The 26,538-nt window shown below is 40.2% G+C and overlaps 1 protein-coding gene across 2 annotated transcripts in view; it reads left to right on the forward strand.

Annotated features, from left to right (window-relative positions):
• The first annotated feature begins 5,930 nt into the window (after nt 1–5,930).
• Nucleotides 5,931–26,538, forward strand: part of LOC133136561 (fibrocystin-L-like) — a 51,519-nt gene continuing 30,911 nt past the window's right edge. Inside the window, exons 1-34 of one of the 2 annotated variants that reach the window (XM_061254175.1) lie at nt 5,931–5,947; nt 8,152–8,278; nt 8,739–8,816; nt 8,925–9,066; nt 9,158–9,266; nt 10,100–10,157; nt 10,344–10,437; nt 11,214–11,267; nt 11,364–11,437; nt 11,633–11,675; nt 11,757–11,827; nt 11,910–12,020; nt 12,746–12,835; nt 13,616–13,881; nt 15,005–15,096; nt 15,296–15,455; nt 15,591–15,726; nt 16,233–16,376; nt 16,749–16,903; nt 17,083–17,193; nt 17,512–17,664; nt 18,054–18,175; nt 18,387–18,550; nt 20,198–20,370; nt 20,652–20,787; nt 21,495–21,649; nt 22,233–22,355; nt 22,839–22,944; nt 23,041–23,148; nt 23,509–23,673; nt 24,057–24,178; nt 24,451–24,583; nt 25,208–25,400; nt 26,190–26,332. In XM_061254175.1, the coding sequence (XP_061110159.1) occupies nt 8,212–8,278; nt 8,739–8,816; nt 8,925–9,066; nt 9,158–9,266; nt 10,100–10,157; nt 10,344–10,437; nt 11,214–11,267; nt 11,364–11,437; nt 11,633–11,675; nt 11,757–11,827; nt 11,910–12,020; nt 12,746–12,835; nt 13,616–13,881; nt 15,005–15,096; nt 15,296–15,455; nt 15,591–15,726; nt 16,233–16,376; nt 16,749–16,903; nt 17,083–17,193; nt 17,512–17,664; nt 18,054–18,175; nt 18,387–18,550; nt 20,198–20,370; nt 20,652–20,787; nt 21,495–21,649; nt 22,233–22,355; nt 22,839–22,944; nt 23,041–23,148; nt 23,509–23,673; nt 24,057–24,178; nt 24,451–24,583; nt 25,208–25,400; nt 26,190–26,332 (4,051 nt within the window). In that variant the 5' untranslated portion in view covers nt 5,931–5,947; nt 8,152–8,211. The remainder of the gene's footprint in view (nt 5,948–8,151; nt 8,279–8,738; nt 8,817–8,924; nt 9,067–9,157; nt 9,267–10,099; nt 10,158–10,343; nt 10,438–11,213; nt 11,268–11,363; nt 11,438–11,632; nt 11,676–11,756; nt 11,828–11,909; nt 12,021–12,745; nt 12,836–13,615; nt 13,882–15,004; nt 15,097–15,295; nt 15,456–15,590; nt 15,727–16,232; nt 16,377–16,748; nt 16,904–17,082; nt 17,194–17,511; nt 17,665–18,053; nt 18,176–18,386; nt 18,551–20,197; nt 20,371–20,651; nt 20,788–21,494; nt 21,650–22,232; nt 22,356–22,838; nt 22,945–23,040; nt 23,149–23,508; nt 23,674–24,056; nt 24,179–24,450; nt 24,584–25,207; nt 25,401–26,189; nt 26,333–26,538) is intronic. The other variant, XM_061254176.1, reaches the window with a different exon arrangement.

Genomic DNA, 26,538 nt, shown 5'->3' on the forward strand with positions numbered 1-26,538 from the left:
CAACTCACTCACCTAGACTCATAAACCGCCTGCCTAGACAAGCAAACCACTCTCCTAGGCAAGCAACCTACCCTCCTAGGCTGGCTAATCCCTTGGCTGGCAGCACACTCTTCTAGGCTGGTGATTGACTCGTTGGACTACTCATTTACCGTACTGCTGATGCTAAACAATGGGTTTAACATATGCAGTCCCCTCCAAATGTATTGGACCAGCAAGGCCAATTCCTTTGTTTTTGGAATACACTGAATACATTTGTGGTTGAGATGAAAAGATGAACATAAGACAAGATTTCAGAATTTCAGCTTTTATTTCCTGGTATTTAGAGGGTAGAATGGAGTTCACTTCGGTAGTAACATCAAGCAAAACCTGGTTGTCTGTCTCTACCCTCAGGGTGCTGTTGAGAGATTTTTATTAAAATTAAATGTTATTAGCACCAGTGCTGCATCCTGGCTAAACTGGTGCCATGATTTCCTCCTCTTCTCCTCCTCCTCCTCCTCCTGCTCCTTCTTCTTTCTTCTCTTCCTTCTTCTTCCCTTTCTCAGCAGTTGACATCGGACTGTATGCATTACCGCCACCTCACATGACTTTATTACTAATACTCCCTTCTTATCCATCGCTGTATCATTGACTTATTATATACTTTACATAAATGGCAAATGGCTGGCATTTATATAGCACCTTTATCCAAAGCGCTATACAATTGATCCTTCTCATTCATACATGCACACACCAATGGCTGCCATGCAAAGCACCAACCAGCTAGTCAGGAGAATTTAGGTTAGGTGTCTTGCTCAGGGTCACTTCGACACACCCAGGTTGTATTGATGTGAATTTTAAGGTATATATGAATGGGTTAAAATAATTGAATATGAATGTATAATCCATATCATACAATAATAAAGCAATCAATGTATTCATGCAGCTTTTCCATTTGTCAATTCTGTCAACATATGTTTTCTTTCACCGATACTGTGTCAACAAAAATGAATTAGCTTGTCTATTGATCCCCAGACCGTATGACTTATGACTATGAATGTGCTCTAGAGGCATCGTTTGGAGGAGAAGAAGAAGAATTAGAAGGGTTATTCTGCCACTAGAGGGCAGAATAATCTTTAAAAAAAATAGAATGAGAGCAGTGGGGATGTTGCCCCTTGTTGCCCACGGCACACAGCGTGTAGAAGGAGCTAAAGAAGGGGTCTGTAGCCCTGATCCTGGAAGTAGTGTGATTCTGTTGATTTTCATTGTTACTCTGCACATATTATACTAGTGTATGTTTACACTGATCAGCTCTCTAAAACAGTGAAATCTTAACGTCAATATCTCACCCGTTTCAAAACCAATCTCAATGACCATCACCAAATACTGATTTTGGTATAGCTATGTTATTTTCACCAATACAAAATCCATTCTGGGGTTATTTTTAAAAGGTAGCAAGTGCCAGTTCTTTGTCTGCAAATTTATATCTGAAATGAATATGCCTTGAAGCTGTAAAGCCCTCTGCCATTCTGGATAGGTGTACCCACATGTATAGCCACGTGTGTTTCTATTTGTGGGTGGTCGGCTACATTTTGGGAGGAGTTGAGGGGGAGGTGGGTGGCCCTGCAGTCCTGATCATAACATCTTGTGTTTTTAATATTTTTATTATAACTTTTTGTAAATATAATGAGGTGGTTTCTAGGCTATCCGGTCGTTGGTCCATGCCACAGTTGAAGTTCTCTATCTCAGAGTTTTGCTCAATTTTACCTGAAATTATGGGAGGAGATATGTAGATGAAATTAAACACACATTGGCCAATTTGCCAATTATTTCTTGATGTCATCAAGGATCCTGACCCAATAGCTCAGAGCCCGGTAATCCTCTGAACTCCACCCATTCAATCCGCACATAGAATTGATGGAAATATTTTGATTGTTATAAGCTGATATTGCAATTCTCAAAACCAAAACATGTAGGCCTACTCACTAGATATTCATACTAACTGTCTTAGTATGTAAGACCTAGTGCATACTAACGTAGGATCGAACTGTGTGTTTGTACGCGGTTTCGAACACATTCCAAGGCTTTGGCATGGCTTGCAGGATAGAATTCAGTATCAGGCACGGGTGCAAAAAAAATCGAAAAACATCTTAAGACAGAATATAATCACCGCCAAAATGGTTTTGTACTTTTTATTCCTTCTTCGTCACAGTCATAACAGACCACCTCTCCACCAGCCCGGGGAAATCCGTCTAAGGATTACTGTGTAAGAACGTTTGTTGCTTAAGTATCTCGTAAGCACACTCGCTAATCCTAAAATCGGGAAACCCACGCCTGAGCAGTTGTTCTTTCCAAATGCAACACTGTGGTTGTGAATTGTCTTCGGCAAAAAAAAGTTGAATATATATTCTATAATATACAAGTTTAATAAATACGTTTTCCCCACAGGTTTTCGGTTAACTAAAACTGGGCTCAGAGAGCAATAAACAATTAGTAATTTCAATATAACTCGCTTATTTTAATATTGAGTAGGCAACTTGATCTCCCACCAGTCGGCTTTTACGTTGAAAGTTCAAGTCAATAGCCTACAAACAATGTAACTGCGTGCTGGTCCTCCAATTAGGCGATAAACCGAACGATAAAGGACTGCAGTACCACGACACATGTTTTAGTATAATTTATAATATAGTATAAGAGCAAGTGCTGGACAATCCACAATCACCTGACCTCAACCCCATTGAACATTGGGCCCCTGAAGACTGACAAAACCCAAGCATTCAGTAACATCACAAGATGCTCTTTGAACATTGTCAAATAATGCTGGGTAAATAGTAATAAAAAAGTAATTTTAAAGTAATTTTTAAAAAGGCGTATTAAATTAGAAGGAAAAAAAAGCAGAATAGAAGTTGAAACAACTTTGGGGCAAATTTAAACAGCGTCCGAAATGTCGGGAACGGGACTTTGTTTTAATACAAGTCAAAGGTTGGTGAATCGAGAATTCGAACCGTTTACATTTTTCATCTGACACTTTCTCGTATAAATGGTCTATGTTTTATCTATACTAACCGCAAATGGCAACATTAATATGTAATGAATGCCCGAGAGCGAAATGGATGAAAGTTAATGTGGCTGCATTTATAATAGCATGCCCCGGCTGTGCTATAGTTGCACTATAGTTGTGCATGGCTCACAGTCTCTGCTTGCTAGTGAAATGTGCCATAACCCACGGGACAGTGACTTAAATGGCGCATATTTGGAGTTCACACATCATCAGTTAATCGAAAAACACATTGGTGAAAATACATTATTTTCAGGGTGCTAAAACACCGATTTGTGAATAACTTTTGATGAAGTTTTCAAATCGCCCTACCACTCACATACGAGAAGCGGGTTGCTATAATACATAAGTTTAAAAAAAGTTGGTTTGTGTTGTGTACTTGGCACGCTGAAGAAGGACGTTTTGTTCGAAGCACTGAGCCATGAATGTGAGCACCTGCGTAACTTTCTCATCCTTTGATGATATGGCACTGAAGGTCAGATCAATCAGATATATCTTTGGTCTTACGTTTCATTATTGTCTGGTTGTTGTCTAATGTCAGATGTTTTGGTCGTCATCTGATATCGCATATAGAGGAATGCCGTCTGACAAGAGATGCAATGCATCTTAAGCTATTTATCGCTGGGTGTTTCTCACGGAAGTCACGGGTATTTTTCTATAGGGCGAATTCAGGTAATTTCAGTTCAGTCAATTCCGTTTCAATTCCGTTGTCCTCACCACCAGTCTTAATTGGATACATATAACACTGCACATTTTTTAAATCCTTGTGTTCTTACCTACCCATATACAAAGGCAAAAGTGTGATATTCTATATGTGAATATAGGAAACTATTTTATAATCACTGGGCCAAAATCAATTTTTTCCTTCACGTTTGCTAATTTGGGACGCAGTTAGATCATTTGGGACACAGAATGAAAGCACATACATAAAGATCATAGACATTGTTCGTGCATTAGACCTTTCCAAATTACTTCTACTGTTCCTTTACCATTCAATATGTAATAGGCTGGCGAGAGCAGGTAGTCCCATACCATTTTCTAAGTAAATAAGAAAAAAGCAATGTGGATAGCCTAATTCTTAAATTGTCGCAATTCCTTGCAGTGAGATACATTTATTCAGATTAAAATAGATTAAAAACACAGACAGATGACATCAAACATTTCAGAAACATTATTCATTTGTGAAAAGCATCACATTTTTGGATACAAATGAATTAACTTACAATGCACCGTGTTCACAAACGTTATTAACATCAAACTATACCGAATTAACTAAATGATGAACGTAGTGGTAATGAGCAAAAGTGAATTCCTTTCAAAGTGGTCGCAATACCAATGAAAGCTCATATTTTTTAATTATCTGATGTCCCAAATTACCTGAATTCACCCTACTTTTTATTTATCTTTTTTTTTTTTCGAGTTCGGTGTTTTCCTCAGTTTTTGGTGATTTATGTGATTTTCGGCACTAGGATGATGACTCAACCTTGACGTAGCCTACAATATTATTTGTATAGGCAAACGCATTTTTACAATATTGCCAAACGCTGCAAACGAAGTGAAACAATAGGTACCTACATACAGTACATGTGGAATGCGCTGGGGTCAAGCTTTCTGTCATTGTCAGTTGTTGCAATCAGATGTATGACGGTCCCTATCAAAAATTTTTGTGACAAGAAGCGCTCCTTCAAAGACCAAACCTAGCAACGTGCAGCATGTATTAGGCTATTGACTACCAAAACAATCTTTAAAGAAGTGAAAACGGAGTCACTGGGTCTATGCTCTATTTTACCCGCACTCTGTTAAATTAACTGAAAACAACGTAGAGGAGACCGTGGATGGTTGTCACACTCTTTACTCACTTGTGACTCTTTATTTGGCACTTTATTCGGTATTTATTAGACTTGTTTTTTTTATTTTTATGAAAGTCTTCTGCTGCTGTAGCCTATCCACTTTTGGATGCGTTATGTGTTCAGAGTAAACGTGACAGCCATCCCCTACAGTGCATTTTTGCTAGAATTATAGCGAGTGACCATGTTGTAGCCTAATGAAAGAAAAAGCTATAAAAATGATAGCCCTCCCATGACAGTTTTCGATGTTGATAATTGTTTGAAAATGTATTAATAGCATAGAAGTAGAGAAGAAAAACATCAATGAGTTATTTTACTTTTTGACGTGAAAAATATGAAACCCACCTCATTTCAGTGATGTGTGGCTTATTCATGAAATCACCATTTGGGTGAACTGAAAACTGAACGCTTTGATAGCCTACTATAATATTTGAACAGTGCGTTCTAGGAAGCGAGCTATAAGCAGTATGACGACCGGCCCTTGTGACAACCTTCCGCTGTCTCCCCTACTCTTTCCGTAGGGAAAGAGTAACGCTGTTAAACACCCCACCCTATCAATGTATTGTAGCTACTTCTAGAGTATTTGTTCCTGACAGCTGGTTACTGGAGGCTCAGTTTTTTAAACTCCAAGCACTGTTTAGCACAGTGTATGTTACTTCAATTGTTCCCACTGCTGGCCACGAGATTAATGAATTTAATAGTTTAAATAAACGTTTTTTGTTGTTTTGGTTTTTTTTTGGGGGGGGGGGGAGTTGTTGTTGTTCCGTGATATATTTTGTAGTGATCATCACTTTGCCGTTACTGCTCCGGGACTTCAGTTAATATTTTCAGTGACAAATACAATACTCAGCCTTATATTGCATGAACCTCCCTGCACACACACATACGCACACAGACACACACACACACACGCACGCACACACACACACACACACACACACACACACACACACACACACACACACACACGGTTGCTATGCAAAACATCCAGTTCTGTCCCTCCCACAAAATATATATATGAGAGAGCCCAATGGTTACTAAACAGACAGACTTGACCTTCTGACAGGTAAGTACCATTGTGCTTGTGTTATAGTTTTGTGTTTGTAGCCTAAAATTAATCCTAATACATTACACAATAGCAATACAGTCTTACTGCTGGCATGCTCATCATTCACTTATGTAGCCTATCTTATGAAAGAGTTCATAAACCCTTGGAAAAATTCACATTAGTAAAGAAAATAAAAAACCGTTTTAAAAGATTAGCCTATTGATGTTTTGAAATACAATTAAAAACCATGTTGGGTGTTATATGGTCGTACAAATGACTGCAAGAATAGATCTCATGGTTTAAGTTAACGGATTGATTTTCCTTTAGGCTAGCTATTCTTCCACTTTTCTGCATTATTTCTTTGTCACTGCAATTTAAAGAGGCGAAAAGCATTTTCATTTTTGAACTCGAATTTTATAGACTTCATGGTGGGTATTGAAACATATTTCATATATTTTAAATCACTGTCCGTAATCCAACATAATTTACGCATTTCAAAACATAGGGCATTGGGTAATAGCTACATGGAACATAAAGCTGTCAGGTTATCAAACTTTTATATTTGCGATGGTGTGTTTGAATATGTAGCCTGTGTCTGCATTAAGGCTAATACACTTAATCAACAAAAAAAAAAAAAAAAAAAAATTTTTTTAAATTGATTGTCATTTAAATTGCCACATTTAATAATAATAATAATAATAATAATAATAATAATAATAATAATAATAATAAGAAATGTAATCACGTTTACCAGGAATGTAAGTGATAGGCTATTCTTAAAACTGGTAGCATATACTTTGACGCATTTTCATGGTACGAATTTCTCAATATATAACGGGTCATACTGTTAACTAAAATAGCCCAGAAAAGTGCTATTTTAAGCTATGATCTGCGGATCGAGTTGCGTAATTAGCATTAATTTAGCCTATCAACTGATGATTCAGGAAACAAAACGTCAATCGTTCCAGACAGTGATTGCACACATAAGTGGGCGAATTGGGAAGCTGGATCTGCATCTGGCTGAGGACTGTTTTTGTGTATACGTTCTGTGGGAACTTTTGCTATTGCGGCAAGTGCAGCGGTGTCAGCACGGTATTAGTCATTCGACGAGTGCAAACACGTTTGATTGTGTTTACTTCGGCGGGTCAGACAACTTTTCAGAGAAAAGTTTTCAGATACGGTTACTCTGCCAGTGTAGGACGCTAAAGTGAGTATTATGCCCACCGCTATTTTGGCGATTTTCTGCTTCTTGGTTTGGGACGAGTGTGTAATCCGTAGAATGAGCTAGAAATCAGCGCAATCAGTCCCTTTGTTTGTGTGACTATTTTATTCTATGTGTACACAGAAAGTAGATTTCATTAGACTGTTGATTCCCAACTTCACGGTAGCCCGCCTGGACTATTGCAATTCTCTGCTGGCTGGCCTTCCAGCATCTGCCATCAGACCCCTACAACTGATCCAGAATGCTGCAGTCCGTCTGGTATTCAATGTTCCCAGACATTCACATGCTCAGCAACCTCCGCTGGCTGCCTGTTATTGCTCGCATCAAATTTAAATCTTTGGTGCTCGCGTACCAAGCAGTTAAGGGATCAGCCCCTGTATATATTCAATCACTTATCAAGACCTATACACCAGCAAGACCCCTCCGTTCTGCCACTTCGTGCCGCCTGGCGCCTCCCCTTCGCCACACCGGCACTTCTCGCTCACGACTGCTGTCTGTCCTGGCCCCACGGTGGTGGAATGACCTCCCTGGATGTCAGAACGGCAGAGTTTCTGACCTCTTTCAAGCGCAGACTGAAGACTCATCTCTTCAGGCTACACCTTTCCCTCCCTAACTCACCACCATGATTAGCCTTACATATGCCATAGACTGTAATGGCACTTATATAGTTGTATAGATATTGTTGTTTTTTTTGTATTAGCTATTGTATTGTTGTACTCGGGGTATTCTAGCTGCCATCTGTGGTATGCTAGTTTGGAAGTTGATGTATTCTTCCAGGGTTCCGATTGTATCTGTATGGTTACACTAGGACTCGCAACTGTACTGTCCTTTCAGGTCCTATTCGCACTTGTACTTGGGCTTGGTCTGCACTTCGTTGTACGTCGCTCTGGATAAGAGCGTCTGCTAAATGCCTTGTAATGTAATGTAATGTATTCAGAATACGTTAATCGTACTTTACTTAATCGTTTTATAAATTCGTTTTGTTGTGTGTTGCATTTAGATTTAACGGACCCAATTGTACTGTAATGTTCAGCGAGTATTGAAGAGCTTTTAGTTGCGGATGATGGATTGGCTGCGAAAGGCCGAGTTCCTGTCGCTTGCAATCCTTTGCCTGTGGAATATCTCAGGTAAGGATAACCATTTTATACCACTTTCACTCTCTTAACACTTTACTGTTCATTATTTAAAAATATGAATTCAACGTCTGCATTGGGGACACAGGACTGGGTGGAATTAAATAACATGTAACTTAACCTGACTAACTATTAACAGTATTTCAAATAATCAGGCTATTTATTTAACATTTCATGCTTGTCAGTAACACAAAAACGAAATTGTATGAAAAATTACAAAATACAAACATGGATATACCATCTATAAATAATTGAATGCACCTCCTCTTTGAATTAATGAGCTGGTTTTTTGTTTACAGGGGGTAAATGCTGAACCCATGAACATGTGTTTGTGAAAAAAAGTCAGTTGGTCAAAGCTAAGGACAGACATTCAGTAGTGGCCTGGAATCTTCGCTGTTCAGTTATTACTACTTTTTCCTGTCTGCATTAACACTGTATGTACTTTGTGCTTCAGCTTCCCAACGAATCAAAAGTCTGACCCCGAAAACGGGAAGTTTGAATGGAGCAACAAGACTGACCATCTCAGGAGAAGGTATGAATCAAGATGCACTAGCATTATTACTAGCAAGATGCATTAGCGCTGGGTGCAGAACAGATTGACAGTCTGCCCATCTAACGGCTTTGTCTGATTTGTGAAAAGGCTTTGCCCAAGAAAAGTTCACCCTCAATCCCAACGACAAGGATGTCGGTAACAGCGTTCAACTGGTGTCGGACACACTATCTATCCCCTGTGACGTGGAGAGGGACTCCACACACAGTAACCAGATAACGTGCAACACCAGGTAAATCTCTGCAGCATTTTGCATGTGCCCACATACAGTATCTCCCACACAATTTCATATGTGCTTATGGTATGATTCATGACTTTCTCAGACCTATGCCTCATGGCACCTATGAGGTGCGGGTCTCTGTGGACGGCACCCCCATTCCTAGAAGTGGCATCTGTAATGGACAATACTGGAATTACCAATGCAGCTTCTACGTAAGTGAACTGCCCTATTGTATTATACACTCATCGAGCACTTTATTAGGTATTTATGAGACTTATTTTTTAGACTTCTACTGCTGTAGCCTATCCACTTAGAGGTTTGATGCATTGTGTGTTCAGAGATGCTCTTCTGCATACCACTGTTTTAATGCGTGGTTGTTTGTGTTACTGTCATCTTCCTGTCAGCTTCGACCAGTCTGGCCATTTTCACAGGACCTCTCTCATTAACAAGGAGTTTTTGTCCACAGAACTGCTGGTCACTGGATGTTTTAGATTTTTTTCACCATTCTCTGCAAACTCTAGAGACTGTTGGGTGTGAAAATCCCAGGAGATGATGTGATTTTATTCATTGCACTGCTGCCACACAATTGGCTGATTAGATAATCGCATGAATAAGTAGGTGTACAGGTTTTCCTGATAAAGTGCTCAGTGAGTCCATACATATCAGCACTCATTGTTAGAATCTCCATTTGTTGACAGTGGGAAAATAGGCATGCAGTGCCCTTCAAAGCTTGCAATATTGCCACCGCTGCTTATAACTCCTCAGGCTGTGGGGCTCCTCCATGCTCTAGTAGCAGGGCCTAGTTAGGATGAGCCACTCAGCAGCCCTGCATACCAATACCTTCACTGCCTGATTTACTTTAACCTGTGACAAACCAATAACATGATCAATGATTGGTCATGGCATTTGTTTTGCACCAATCATTGGTTGTGTTTTGTACATGCTAAAGGTATTACTAAATCAGGAACTAAATGTGATAAACATCAAGGTGTTCATACCATTCCATGCCCTTATGTACAGTATGTCTCTCAATCCCCTTGTACAGCCCCGGCATTACCGCAGTCCAACAATCACCAGTATTAGTCCTGCCTCTGGTTTGCCAGGTATGGTCTTTACAACTCACACATGGACACACGTGCACAGTCGCGCACGTTTCAATGACACCAGTGTGTTTCAGCTATGCTTTAAAGGCAGAACAAATTTTGTTCATGCTTTTCTGCTTTGTCTTTTTCGTCATGCATTCTTGCCATCAGCAAACCTTTAAAGTATGACCATTGTTAAATATGCAGAGACCTTGGTGACAGTGCGGGGGCGGATCTTTACCGATGTTTACGGGAGCAACACTGACAGGAGCTCAAATGGTCTAGATGTCAGATTTCTGAGGTAATGTGAGAATGTCAAGGGTGAATGAATCTACATCATTCATGTCTGAAAGTTTTACATGGTGTAACCCAGCTTTTAGGAATAACATTTACAAACAACATTGTTTTATAATGGGGTCTTGACAATTGATAATAAAAAAGTTTTAAAAATCAGCACTGTGCTCTCTAAGTTGATATTTTGAGATTCTCTTTTAAGGGGTACCACAGGTGAAGAGGAAAACAAATCTTATATTTTGAATGTGGACCAAAATCCAAACATTTTGTATAATGACTTTATTATTTATGTATCTATTTACGAACATATGCAAATTATCTCATGATCGATTAATAAAAAAGCTAAAATTCACATATTAGTTAAAAAAGGTTTTTGTCTCTGTCAGTGATACTTTTTCAATTACAATGTGACAAATGACACAAAAGCTAGGGAATTACAGATTGGTTTTTCACATGAATAGTTTTATTGATTAATTATTTACAAAATCCTGATGACTATGCTGGAAAATTTGGATTTTTTGCTTTTTTTCCCACATAAAAAAGAAATGACAAAATAATGCTGCCCCTTAAATAATTCTGGTGTGCTGTCACTATTATTCCATGTAACCAGGTTTTACAGCAAAGTACATCATAAATTATTGTCTTCATAGAGTATGATGGTCACACAATTTTTATGGCTTTTTGCATACACTCAGTGGGAATCTTGCTCAGATAACTGATGTTCTCTGGATAAGTGTGTCTCTTAAAAGAATGTGATGTTTTTAAATGTCCTGTACACTGCAGGGCGTACATGGGTGGGATGCCGTGTGAGCTTCTGAGGCCAAACTCTGATGACCTGTAAGGCCGCCCTCCTCATATCATTTCTTCAGTGCTCTTATTTATAATGGTGTCACATCACAAACATTTATTAATGTTTGTGCTTCCTCTTTTCAGCTACGGTCTCACTTTAGACAATGAAAGGAGTCAGTGGGGGGAAATGACATGCAAAATGACTGGGACATATGTAGGTAAGGATCCATACTGTATGCTAGATGAAACTATCACAGTGCACAAGTTATCTGTACTACATATCAAAAAAATATTAATCAATTTATTTTTCACTCTACATCCATTTTGACAACAAAAATGCTTTTAACTGCCTAATTTGGTAGATTCTTTCTCGATTAAATTAAATGATATAAAGAATATTTATTTCTTTCCAGGGCATCACAATCTGAGTTACATTCTGGACGGCCACTATGGAAGGTGGGTATAATTGGGCATCTTTATGTTGTGTGGATGTTTATAGATCAGTTCATTCAATAAAGTGGATGTTCTCTCTCACAGGAGTTTAACAAGCAAGGACTTGCTCAGAACATCATTTTTAAACAAGCTGGCCATGTTTCAGACCTATGCAGGTACAGGAAATAAAGTGAATTAGTGCACATCCACTGTTTAAATGAGATAAGATGAAGCTTAACTTTATCTTGTGTCTTTCAGCGGTCAACAGAGTTTCTCCATCAGCGGGAAGCTTGCAAGGTGGAACGATACTCACTATCGACGGGCGCTACTTTGATGAAACCGATCGCCCTGCAGCCGTTCTAGTTGGAGGTAAATACTTTATGTAAACATTTTATCATAAATTAATGATTCAAATCTGTATTTCCTTTTTACCCATCAACAATTCAACAAAATGAAACAGACACATTTGTACAGTCCCGTTAACTGCTTTAACTACAGTTCTTTGGAGGGAGCAAAGCAAGTGTTGTTGAGAAAAATCGTGTATAGTATTACACTAGCAGACAGAAATGTTCAATTCCTCAAAAGAAGCAGCAATGAGAATCCCTTGTATCAGTATGAGGGGAAACACTGTGTCAGTGAGTCTTGGGTCTACTTTAAAGACTTTGAGGATTATTTCATAGTCAACAATACTTCTAATACTGTTGTTTGTAATAAGGATAAAACTATCCAGAGATGAACAATTCAAAATTGTTTTTGTAATTATAAAATGTAATATTTGTACATCTCAATATCATACTGTATATAGTTTTATGAATTTTATGTTGGTAAATAAATACAAGCAAACAAATATAAAATCAATTATCCTTGAAAGATATTTTTTAAAATAATGTACACTATGTGGACTTTGCTTCATATGACTTCGGAATAAAACTAAATTAGTTTGGTTAAAACACAAATCAATAGTTTGGGGACGTCAAAAAAACAACAATTATGTACATTTCTGTACATACGGTGGCAGGCTAAAGCAAATAATCATTGACTCAATCACCTGATGACTTGTGTCCATCAAAGAGAATTGTTTGGTTCTATTTTAGGCCAAGATTGCAAGATCCTGAGTTTATCTGATGATAGAATTACATGCATGACCCCCAGCCACCAGATGAACAACATGACCATTTTTCCAGGTGAGATTCATTTTAATCAGTTGAGTGAAAGATTTGCGTCACCCTTTTGTTTCTCGTTTCTTGTTTTTCATTTTGGCTTCTTTGTCACTTGGATTTCACAAACATCACGGAAGGAGAGGAATTTTAGGCATCCAGTGGCTTTAAGGGACAAGAAAACTATGTTTAAGAAGATGTTGTCATCAGCATTATCTTCTCAACAAACCCTGAAGCCTTTGTTATAGCTGATGGCATTATCAGGATTAGAATGCACAGTTGTGTGTTTTTGCAGCAAACATCACAGGGTGTCGAAGCAGGCTTGATCCGCCAAAAATTATATTATCATTATATGGAGATCTTGATACTGTACTATACAGAATGATGAACTATAGTAGCTAGCTGTTCATAGTGATTATTGGTACAGCTAGCTAATTACCAGAAACTCTGCTTAAATCCAGAGAGGGATAGTAACATGCAAGGTGAAATTTAGATCCTTAGATTTCTGTGCGTCCAGATAATATGAACCTTAGATTAATGTTCATCTGAAAATGGGACCATTCAGAAGGACCAACATGTTAATTTCTGTACATCCGTGTTGCACTTTATTAAAAGTATTTGGGACTATTGCAGCAAGCCATTATTGTGAGTAAGAGTTGCAATGTACAAGTATGGTATGGAGCTAGGAACCCTGAGGCAATCCAGGGTTGCACTGTACAGACATGAGTGGCCTAAAATGCATGCTGACTCCTGTCTTAGTCATTGTGCTGGTACAACACTATTCAAGGCTCTCATTTGGACATGTAGGTGGCAGGGGTCTGAAGATGGAGGTATGGAATGACAGCAGACCCAGCAATCTCGATGAAGCCCTGGACTATAATGAGACCAGGCCTGGGTACTCTGTGGACTGGGTCGACTCCCTATCCTATGCGTGGCCTTCGGAACTGGAGAACTTTGTGGCTCGACTGAGTGGCTTCATAGTTCCGCCGGAAACTGACTACTACCAGTTCTTCATAAAAGGCGATGATCGCTATGCCCTGTACTTCAGCGAAACTGGTCTACCTCAAGACAAGGTATTGATTGCATTCATTTATACATAATATATATTTATATTAATTATTTCACAAGTCATCCACCTGTGGATTTTAATTATTTTCTGCAGTAAAAAAGGGCAGTTTCCTTTCTCCAATCAGTAAAACGCAGAGCAATTGGTAATGGAATTTCTATCGGATGTATAAAACCTGCAATGGCTGTTTTGTGATGCACTTTGTTATACACCAACAAGAAATGAAAAAAGAATATTTGATTCAATCTGCATTTGATAGAATCATTTAAGGTTTATATTGGCAAGTTGTATGGAGAATGTGAAGGTGTAGATGTATTAAACTCCGAATAGGATGGAATTGGTAATGGGTAATTTGCTTATAGAATCATTCTAATGAATATCCACGTTCATTTTTACGTGACTTAAGCTTTATAATGTTAACATGTTTGAGCAAATGTTAACACACACATGCACAATATATACAGTTTTTATATACTGTACATATACTGTATGCACTCTAAGTGGCCACTTTTTAGGTAGACCTGTACACCAGCTTGTTAATGCTAGTATCTAATCAGTCAATTATGTGGCAAACACTCAATGCATAAAAGCATGCAGGCATGGTCAAGAGTTGTTGTTCAGACCAAACATCAGAATGGGGAAGAAATGTGAATTAAGTGACTTTGGCTGTGGAATGATTGTTGGTGCCAGACGGGGTGGTTGGAATATCTCAGAAACTGCCGATCTTCTGGGTTTTTTTTTTCCACACCCAACAGTCTCTACAGTTTACAAATAATTAAGTGGATGGGTAACAGCATGAAAAAGATTTGCGTCACCCTTTTGTTTCTTGTTTTGATTTTGGCTTCTTTGTCACTTGCATTTCACAAACATCACAGAAGGAGAGGAATTTTTGGCATCCAGTGGCTTTAAGGGACAAGAAAACTATGTTTAAGAAACTGTTGTCACCAGCATTATCAGCATTATCAGACAGGGTGGTTGGAATATCTCAGAAACTGCTGATCTTCTGGGGGTTTTATTCCACACCCAACAGTCTCTAGAGTTTACAGATCATTAAGTGGATGGGTAACAGCATGAAAATACCCAAAATATACTCTAATGTTTTCATTTTTTTGGTGACAAATCCATTTTAGGTTAAGGTTGCCTACCAGAACTATGACACTTCTAACTTCTTCAAAACCACAGCACAGCGGTCTGCAAGGATGCACCTGAAGAAAGGAAAACCGTAAGCAACTGTACTACCTGTTATAAAGATAAACATTTTATTATTACAATCCTTTTTCATTAAATATATCGTTCAGGATATATTATATTTATGTCTTAGCTACATATACTCATATCCAAACTTAATTACGAAGTGCAAATGGAAGAATGAAAACTAGCAGAAATATGTTACTAAATGAACGTCATTTTTTCATGACCAGGCACTTCATAGAGGTTTTGGTGCAGGAGTATGCAGGACACGGCTCTGTAGACGTCGGCATTTTAAAAGATAAAAGCCCCTTACCAGCACAGCTGTCTGCCGAGAGTATCAATGAAATACAGACGATCAGGCTCAACTATGATGTATACCCTGAAAAACAGGTGGGTGACAGTTTTATCTTGTGGTGGTGGGGTGTTCAGTTGCAAACAAGGAGATCCTGCGATTCATTTTATTTGTTGCTGGCGTTTATTTATTGCGTTTCTCTCTGTTAACTTGGATATTCCCTCTGAAACAAGGTGGTCAGCTTTGAGAATTGGACTACGGCAGAGCCAGTCAAAGAGGTGCAGATGGTGACAGTTAGCAGCAGCTGCTTCGACCTGGGCAGCTGTGCTTTCACCTTCTACAGCCTTAAATACAACTCCCATCGCACAGGTACTTCCACAGAGTGTACTGTTCATTAAGGGCTGCTGTATGTTACAAAGGCAGTTCAGTTAGGCAAAGCCTTAAATTCCTGTTTAGGCTTCCCTCTTGCATGAAGCTAGAATACATTTTTTTCATAAGATGAAATGCCAGTTCGTAATGCTGCTGCACATAAGTTTTAAGGCCTTGCATCTCTCTAATTTATAGGATGCCAAATGTGACATTAAACACTATAATTTCGGGGGGCATTTTCTCACACATTTAAGCAAAATATCCCTTTTTTCCCTTCACATTTAGCGAAATAAATGTACATTTTTCTTACATTCATAAATGGTTATACATTAGCTATATAATAAAAAACACTAAATAATTCAACATTTAGCTTTAGGTTTGATCCTTGGCTTTGCACTGAATAATGATGATTTCTGGTTATGCAGTAAAATGTTTTCTTTGGGAATGGGGCCAAACTGGGTCCAGAATCTGGTGGTACACCCCAGCTTAAAGCATCTGTTTCACAGGCCCGATCGCAGTGAGTGCCTCTGCTGCAGACGTACAGAAAGCTCTGAACTCCCTCTGGTCAATAAAACCAGACACGGTCCAAGTGACCAAAGAGGACCTCAGTAAAGGAGCTGAGTACACTGTGGTGTTCAACTCCAGAAGAGGTAAAGTAACCCATGAAATGTCATAATTATGGTGATGAGAAAGCAACTTTGGGTCAATGTAGACAGACATATGAATTATAAATATGAATATGAATATATTAAATGAATTAGGTGCAATGTGCCATGAAGCACAATATACTGTATGAATGCACAGTGCCATTACAAATGAACTCGAACAGGGTTTTAGTCCAATAGGGCCATGTGTACACTATGCTTAAGAGTACTCTATGAGAGTAACTTCAACATTTTGTGTAGGATTATTTTATACATTTTTGTATGGAAGGTAATAGTCAGTAATGATTACGTTTTTAATTCATTTAAAGTGAATTTTTACTACTAATGTACTACTAAGGACTTTGCTCTTGACTGTAGGTGACTATCAGAGCCTCCAATATGAGATCGCAGGGGAGGGTGTGAACATCGCAGTCACTGAAGTCACCAAGGGGAAGGCCAGCCTGGAGACGTTCACACTAGAATGGGGAGGCACATACTCCGGGCCAATCGACTTCAATGCAGACGAAACACAGGTACGAGGCCCTTTCTCCCACTTTCAGAGCTTGGGTGAGTTCTGCACACCTGGACAACTCACCCACAGGTGCTTTGAGAAGATACTGTCCAAAGACAATATTGTGAAGAGTTGCATTAACTATTGCCCTTTAGGCAGTTAGCCAAGCAATGAAATGAACATCGTGATCTCCCAAAACAGGTGCAGTCAGCAATTCAGGCCATGTTGAGCGTGGAGTGCCCCAGCGAGATTGTGGCCACGGAAAACAGGGATGTGAAATTCTTCAGGGATTACGAAGATGGCCAGCCTTTCGTAAGTGTAAAACAGTCCATAGTTTGTAGCGACTACTGAGGTTAGGGTAAGCGAAGTAGACACACTTTGTAATATTAAAATCTATTTATGGAACAATCATAGTGTAAAGCTGGACAGCAGGGCCTTTATTGGCAAACACGTGTGTAGACTGGGTCTAGACAGGAGGGATGGAAATTAATTATTATTATTGTTCTGCTTGCATTGCCTCCAGAGATATATGCGAAAAGGCGAACCAATGATCACTGCAAAATAAAGAGCCAGTGACTGGCAATGAAAGGACAGATGTACTGCATTTCTCATTGATCTTTGTCCCCGTAGGTTTCGGGAAGGAACAGAGGGAGCCGGGTTTCCAATACGGAGGTGTTCTGTGGCCAGTGGTCCCTCATGAACCCTGAGCTCATTTTCCTGCACACAGATGCTCAGGCCTCAGGACAAGCCTATGGACCGGTGCCCCTCCAGCTGTACGGCACGGTGAGGGAACTCACTCTCCACATCCCTCACCCTCTCTCAGGAACTCTACCCATACACAGACCCGCCCAGTACAGTGCACACTTTCAGTTTATTCAGGAGGCGAATCTGCTGAGCACGAGCATCTGATTGATGTGTTATTATTACATTACATTATTGTATTACATTACTGCCAATTGGCAGACGCTCTTATCCAGAGCAACGTACAACAAAGTGCATACCCATAACCAGGGATAAGTGTGCTGAAAGTAGAGTACAATTTCAAGTGCTAACCATACAACAAAGATAAGGACTAGGGTCTATTTGATTTATCATTATTGCAGACTATATTAGTATATTAGTAATAATTGTGTTGATATTTTAAGAATAACATCCTCTACTATATTTCACAGCTCTGCTTTGCATACAAAGGATATTTGAAGAATGAGATTGGGGTTCAGTTTTCTTACGAAAGTGCAGCTGGCACGGAAACTGAAAGTTACAGAATTCCAGTGACTTTGAAACAGGGACATGAGTAAGTTTCCTCATTCAGTTATCAGTCTCCTTTATGGTAAATAAGTCAAGTACTAGACTACATTTTCCCTTTGTGTCAGTTTTCATCACAATTAAATGCAAATGTTTTTGTATTCCACAAAAATAGTTGTATTTCCAACCTGTGTTAGAGACAGTGATTAATTGAATCCAGGCCTAAATAGAGTTGCTAATTTAAAATAATTTCATTGCAGATGGAATTACATTTGTGAGGACCTGCTGACTCCACTACAGACAAAATATCCTGGAAGTGGGTACAGTCTCCTTGACCTCAACCTGTACAGAGCAGAATCCAGTCAAGATTTCTATGTGGATGTAGTTCATCTTGGGAGAAGGCCCACGACAGTCGATGTCAATGGTAATGTTTTGTTGTGAGTTGTGTATGACCTCGGTAGCAGATCGGTAGCAGCCATTTCTCAAACTATTTTGTGTCACTTAAGTAAGGTACATTTTTTAACTATGAAAATATATAAACAGCTAGGCCTAGTCCTAATTTAGTGAGTGTTTGTCTTTAGCTTTTACTAATCAAAAAAAGTTTTTTCTTCATAAACAGTTGATAAACAATTTCCACTGTTGCTACATTTTCACATTTAATCATGAGTTAAAGTTGAGTACAAATAATCTCTAAAGCTTGCAGGCTCGTTGGCCGATAGGCGTTCCAGCCGGAACATTTATTCCATTAATCAGCCTTATATCCTGAATTGCAGGAATACACATCCTCATTCAATGCCACATAATCACTCATCTGGTACAAAGAGAAGGTTTCTGTAGGCGATAAACAGAGAGGAAGTTGCTGGGATCAAATTCATTGTGCCTGGCAAAAACTGAATATTAACCGAGAAGCTGAAAGGGTGGCTAAGAGGTGGGGTGTTTTTGTGCTGGAAGGACAGGACTGCCAAAAACAGAATATTAACTGAGAAACTGAAAAGGTGGATGAGAGGTGGGGGGGTTTTGTGCTGGAAGAACAGGACTGTTCTACACTGTTTTGTCTCATGAGAAACACCTCTCTCTGCTTACCTTCTAAACTCCACTCTGAGAATGTGACTTTACTAAGGATTTGAGAAGCAGGCTGAATCGTGTATTTTACTCCTGTCACAACCACAAAAACCAGGCTAGACAGTTTATACACTCACTGAGCACTTTATTAGGAATACGATTCATGCGATTATCTAATCAGCCAATTGTGTGGCAGCAGTGAAATGCATGCAATCATGCAGATACGGGTCAGTTTCAGTTAATGTTCACTTCAAACATTAGAATGGGGAAAAAATGTGATATGAGTGACTTTGACCGTGGAATGATTGTTGGTGCCAGGCAGGGTGGTTTGAGTCTGAGAAACTGCTGATCTTGAATTTTCACACACAACAGTCTCTAGAGTTTGCAGAGAATGGTGCGAAAAATAAAAAACATCCAGTGAGCAGGAGTTCTGCGGACAAAAACACCTTGTTAATGAGAGAGGTCAGACGAGAATGGTCTAAGCTGACAGGAAGGTGACAGTAACGCAAATAACCACACATTACAACAGTGGTGCGCAGAAGTGCATCTCTGAACGTCTTAAACTCTCTAAGTGGATAGGCTACAACAGCAGAAGACTTAATAAGTAAAAGTCTAATAAATACCTAAGCGAGTGTATATTGTATCACAAGCTGATCAATTCTGGACCGTATAATGTTATTGTTTACCTTCTGTGAAAAATATGAATTCTGTAGTGATGGCTTGATAGTGGAACAGAAGCAGCTCACATAAAGTAAACTTTTATTTGAATGCAGATTAACTGACCTTACAGTTATGTTAGCTCATAAGCCATGTAATGCGTAGCAACAGCCTATACAGTATAACACCCTATATTAATTAGAAACGTATCTGGACAGTGAATCTTAATTGGCAGGTAAAGACTATTTCATTTGTTTATTTTTTGCGCTTGCCAAGATAACACATATTTCTGTTTTGATTTGTCAAAACTGCTTTATATTTATAATTTTGTGTCCATTTCTTTTTAATACAGCTGTTGTCCAGACTCGAAAGCCAGCAGCTCTCGCGCGCCTGGGAATTCACGTTAGTAGGATCTCCGTGCAGAAAGTCCCGGAAGCAGATGCTTCGCGCGCCCGCTATGAGATCACGGCCAGCCCCTTCGACTGCGGCCATGCATTCCCTCTTCTGTCTGTTGGGTTCCTCCAGGTGAATATTATCAAAATCCGTTATCACGTCTCGAACTGTTTCCTAATTAATGAAATAGCAGGAGATTTGTGTTTTTTTTGTGTGAGTGTGTTTATATCTTAACTGTCAGGGGCCACGACAGCAGTAATGCATTGTTGTGTGACCCAGTGTACTCTGCAATCTTGCTTTGTGTTACTCTACTGTACTCTACTGTGTGAGTCATGACAAAGATGGAGTCGCTGAAGTTTGCAGTGTTCTGTCCAGAGATTGGCTGTTGACACCAGGTTTCTCTCTGCCCTCAGAAGGTTTCCCACAGCAGTGAGGACACAGCTCTGTTCAGTGAGGGTGGGGCAAACGTCACGGTAACCAGAGTTCGGAAAGCCAGTCCCCCCATGTCAGGCACCTTTGATGTTGAGATTTATGGCAAACTCATTGAGGGTAAATATGTGCAGAAGAATTAGTGAGGGACAATAGCAGAAATTGTGACTGCTCTAGCTTTCGGCGTTAGGATGCTTTGACAGATAATTTTTTCCAACCAGTATTTATTGTTGACAGTTAAATGACATGCCCCTTGAAATGATACTTCAGCACGATAGCAAAATTATATCATTTTTAAGCTTATTATGAATTTTACTGACAAGTCCTTATTCTATTAACTGTAAAGACTTCATAACATGGGCGTGAAACTGAATTCTTGGTCGGGCTAGCTTTTTCAAAAACAATTGTGACCATGTCATTTTAATATTACATTTGTAATGTCATTTTTAATATCTATAATAATATTATGTTTTATAATGTTTTATAAATCCCATTTTGAAAGGGAAGATGAGAATAGAAACTGCGAAATAAATGTTGTCACATGGATTCGGACACAACGTTGCAGACCTGACAGTGCCTTGTGTGTGCTATACAACCCTGTCAGCTGACAGTGCCCTGGGTGTGTGTGTGTGTGTGTGTGTGTGCGCACGCACGCTGTGTAACCCTGTTAGCTGACAGTGTGTGTGTGTGTGTGTGCGTGCAGTGTAACCCTGTTAGCTGACAGTGTGTGTGTGTGTGTGTGTGTGTGTGTGTGTGTGTGTGTGTGTGTGTGCGCGCTGTGTAACCCTGTTAGCTGACAGTGTGTGTGTGCTGTGTAACCTTGTCAGGCCTGGCAGCGAACATCAGTGCAGCGGACCTCCAGTTTGCCTTGGAGGGGATCCCAGAGGTGGGGCAGCTCCAGGTGATCCGGTACGGAGCCTGCACAGGGTACAGCTGGAGGTTGCAGTTTCTCACCAGTCCTGGGGCTCAGCCCCTCATCCAGGTAGTATCTCAGCACCTTATCAGAAATCCTACATTGACTATGGCCAATGGTGGCTGACCTAGCAATGGCTAGTCATTGAAGTCTTTTTCTCATACCATGCTTAAGATGCTAACCGTTTTTCACTGTAAACATAATGGCTCAATCAGTATAAACTTGCCACTAGCTTTGGTAGATGCAAATATTGCTTTGCTGAACTGTAAACTGTCTGTGAGAAGATACCTAAACTTTGCATGTATTAAAATTAACAGCAAGTTCATTGGTTGAGTCGTTAGCGCTAAAGTCAAATGTGGTAGACATCTGAAGCAGGGCTGTCCAACCCACTTTCTGGATATATACCGTCCTGCAGGTTTTCACCCTAACAAAAGCACACCTCATTCAACAGTTAGAGATCTTGCTGAGCTAGTAGTCAAAACGTGTGCCAAATTATATTTGAAATAAAAACCTACAGGATGGTAGATCTCCAGGATCAGGGTTGGGCAGCCCTGCTCTTAAGCATTAAATAAATTACAGATTTTCAGAATGAATGTTTAAACATTGTAAGTTGCAATGGCGCCTAACTGTTGTTTTATTCCTCCTAAATCAGATCAACAGCTCTTCTGTCATGGGAGTAAACCCTAGAGTGAGGGTCAGTGTTTCTAAACGGGGAGGCATGTTCAAAAGCAAAATTTTGGGGGATTTCCTTCGTGTGCCTGAAAGCAGACCTCAGGTATGTAGAGAAACCTCACCTCTCACAGATACCTCTGTAGCACTGCGTGGACTGTTTGCTGTTGACTGTTTGACTGGACTGTTTGCTGTTGATCTTTTTACATCCATAAGGTGTGAACACGGTGTACTGAACAATCCTGCTGAGCTATCCAGCTTCAAACAGTCCACCACTTCAGGCTGAATATGTAGCAGGCCATCATGCCATACCTGATGCATGCACTGGAATGCTGTGGTGTGATGGAACATTGTGTGATGTTGAATGAATCGCAGGAGATTAGATGATCTGATTGGTGATTAAGTACACGTGCATGAAAGAGAACCAAAACCTATTTTTTTAACTTAGAGACAGCATCGTGTGCGGAAAGAATTTAACACATTACATCATATTTCTCAATAACGCATGTCCATGTGTTTTTGTAGCTGGTTCAGAAAGTCTTGGTTACAATGTGATACCGATGTAAGCTTGTTTGTGACCCGTTTCCAGGTGCAGGTCCTGATCAATGGAATCCCCTCTAAATGCTCTGGTGACTGTGGATTTGAGTGGAGCGCAGCCAGAACCCCCACAGTCACAGGAATCAACCCCACACTAGGTCAGTCACAGACTCGTACAGCTACTCAGCTGTTCTGTATGGAACAGAAGTGCACAGACTTGCATCCAATCTTTGTTGGTTTCTGGTGTCTTTCAGGATCGCACACTCTGGGTACGGTCGTGACCATCACAGGATCAGATTTCTCTGGGGAAAATGCCACAGTTTTAATTGGAGACGTTGAATGCTCTGTTCTACAGATCAGCGGTAAGTTAAGCTGTGAAGCCAGTAGTTACTTGTGAATGTTCATTTTCCATTTGTAAAACTTTTTTTACAACGTATTTAATTAATTATTGTCAAGTAAAACCAAGATCTGCTGAATGAGGATTAAAGTAGTGCGAGACTTGGCAGATACAAGAACTGGTTGGCAGCTGAATATTTTAAAACCTCAGGCCTGGATTTGTTCTCAAACACCATTTGACAAGCTTACTAATCACAAAATTAACCTGCCACACTTATTTAGTTGTGAAGAGATGTGAAAGTCTTGCATCTCTGTGTAAGATTATATTTCAGCTGTCTGAACCCAGGCCTGGTGGGTTGCAGCTCATGGGCTGATTGTTTTTCCAGACTCCTCGCTGACCTGTCAGGTTGGCAATGCAAGTGCTGGCACCTACCCTGTCTCCGTCAGCTTTGCTGGGCTGGGCCACGCCCAGTACCGTGGGGAGACAGGGCTTAACTTCACCAACCAACTAGGAGTAGTCTCCATCTCGCCATCTTCAGGGAGTATTGCAGGTACTTGTACACGTGATTCATTGTCTCCCAGGGAAACATACTCTAGCCCACTGTGGTGACAAGCAGTCCACACACTGCTCTATAATGATCCTATGTTGTTGTTTTTTTTCAGTTTTGTTTTTTCAAACTGTTGGAAACTATATACGGAAACAGATTTTTGACATTTTGGTGAAAGGTCCCTGTAATGAGATCCCTAGGAGTTGAAAAGTTTCTGTGTAGAAGTACACTAAAAATGTAGGGGCAGGAAACATTGGAGTATTTTCTTTCTGTTATCTTGTTGGATCAAGGAAGCATGTATGGTTGTCTGTCTTGAATCGTCTGTGATAGCCCGTCTAGGGCCAAAACCCTTGGTCTAACTGTTTCTTCACCTGTTGGCATAAAAGGAGGCACTCTCCTGACGGTGACAGGGTACGGCTTCAGCTCTCACACCGTGGTCCTGATCGGGGCACAGAGGTGCCCTATCGTCTCAGCGGATTGGGATCTACTCCAGTGCAGGACACCCCCGGTGAGCGCCCTGTCCTAAACCGGCACCATGACTGCAGTGTCATCTCTGATGAACAAGCTCAGCACTGACCATCACTGCAGTTCATTAGACAAAGCAAGAGACAATCCCCCCTGGAGCAATGTGGGGTTAACAGCCTTGCTCAAGGGCCCAATAAGCTGTTCAGATCTTACTGTGCCTACACCGTTGGCTACCACCAACCTTCTGGGTCCCAGTCATGTACCTTAACCACTAGACTATTGTTTTTAATATTTTCTCCTCTTAATGATTTCCAGGGAACAGCAGGGTCTCTTGCGGTGACTGTAGAAATGGGGGAGATGAGTGTGTTGGCGAGTGACCCCTTCATGTACGATGTAAAGCTGACACCTGTCATAACAACCATGAGTCCGCTGAGGACAAACGTGTTGGGTGAGTGCAGATTCTTCTCTGTAGAAATACGTACATTACATGTCATAAGGGGGTTATTAGGAAATCTTACAAATGTCTGCCTTTTAAATACCAGGTTCCGCCAGAAAAGACACAATGAAAATGCATACTCATTGTCAGCTGCCGATTAACTCTCCACTGTCAACTGAGCGGAACGCTCAAAATTCGCACGTCAGTAGTCTTCCCGTGTCCCCGAGGATGGGAAGAGTACCATGAGAAGTGTCGTGTTGTGGTTTTAAATCCACTTGATCGCATCCCCTTCTTTGTTCAACGTCTATGGGCTTTCAGAAGTTGCCATGAAAGCCATTGACATTAAAGTCTCATTGTTTGTGTCATGCCGTGCAGATGCAATGCGGACAAACAGGTTTTGTCTTTTTTACCTAATCAACACACTATTGTATGCGCAGACAATCTGGTTCCATTTTCAAATCAGCTGTCTCTCGAGTGACATCCCGCTATGCTGAAAGACAGGGTTTCCATGGCTATTGTGAAATATAACAAAGGTTTTCATGTACAGTACTGCTAATTTGGTGTATGTCACGCATCTCAAAACCTCAAGGTGATGCACAATGGAATGAGTGGATCTTTTATCTTCGGCCCCCTTAGGACACGCAGATCTCACCATTCAGGGGACGAACTTTCAGAGTCAAACCCCTGCCAGCTCAGTCTTAATTGGTGAGAGAGATTGCACGATCCAACAGTGGTCTCCCAGCAGCATCACCTGCCGGCTGCCGCAGCTTCCCCCAGGCCTGTACAATGTGCATGTACAAGCTGGAAACTGGGGATATGCCACAACCAAGTAAGACATCTACCAGTGTTATACATAATAATACAACAGAGTACAATACAATAAAATACAATACAGTACAATAACATTAATTTAAAAGACATAGACTCATTCAAACATGCACATCCACATGGATTGGCAGTGGCCAAGTATTGGCAAGTCACTATACACTCAGTGAGCAGTTTATTAGGTATTTTTTAAACTTCTGTTTTAGACTTCTACTGCTGTAACCTATCCACAGTTATGATGCGTTGTGTGTTCAGAGATGCTCTTCTGCATACTGCTGTTGTAATGTGTGGTTATGTGTCAGCTTCGACCAGTCTGGCCCTTTTCCTCAGACCTCTCTGATTAACAATGTGTTTCTGTGCACAGTACTGCTGCTCACTGGATGTTTTTGTTTTTCACACCACTCTCTGAAAACTCCAGAGACTGTTGTCCGTGGAAATCCCAGGAGATCAGCTGAGCTACTCAAACCTTCATTCCATGGTCAAAGTCACTTAAATCACATTTCTTCCCCATTCTGATGTTTGGTTTGAAGAACAGCTGAACCTCTTGAGGATGTGCATACTTTTATGCATTTAGTTGCTGTCACATGATTGGCTGATTAAATATTTGCATTAACACGCTGGTGTACAGGTCTACCTAATAAAGTGATCACTGAGTGTATAACGTACTCTTATATGCAATTAATAAAAGCAGCTATTAAATACTCATGACATTAGCCTGTACTTGAAGCACATTGTTCAATTTGTCTTGTTCACTCTTTATGGTTGTGTGACTCTCCTTTTGCATTTTGCTCAGCAATGGCATGAATGCTACCATAAAGTATGTCCTGGAGGTTACGGACATCTATCCAAAGTGGGGCTCCCTCTATGGGGGAGCAATGATAACGATCACTGGCTCGGGGTTCAGTTCCAACATTTCTGACAACACAGTCTCCATAGGTAAGGGCAAGGCAGAAAACTGGACAACCCTCACATCCCAGACCTCAAATCTTAACAACTGTCTTAAGTCTTGTAATAATTTTTTTCGCTCAAGTAGAAAATATTAGCTTGTTTTTAGTTACTGTTTGGTTGACAAGTGACATTTTCTCACCCCACTGGCAAATCTTAAAATGAGTCAGACTGACTCTGTATTTTGTCCGATTTAG

This window comes from Conger conger, chromosome 9 (genome assembly GCF_963514075.1).
Source record: "Conger conger chromosome 9, fConCon1.1, whole genome shotgun sequence".
NCBI lineage: Eukaryota > Metazoa > Chordata > Actinopteri > Anguilliformes > Congridae > Conger > Conger conger.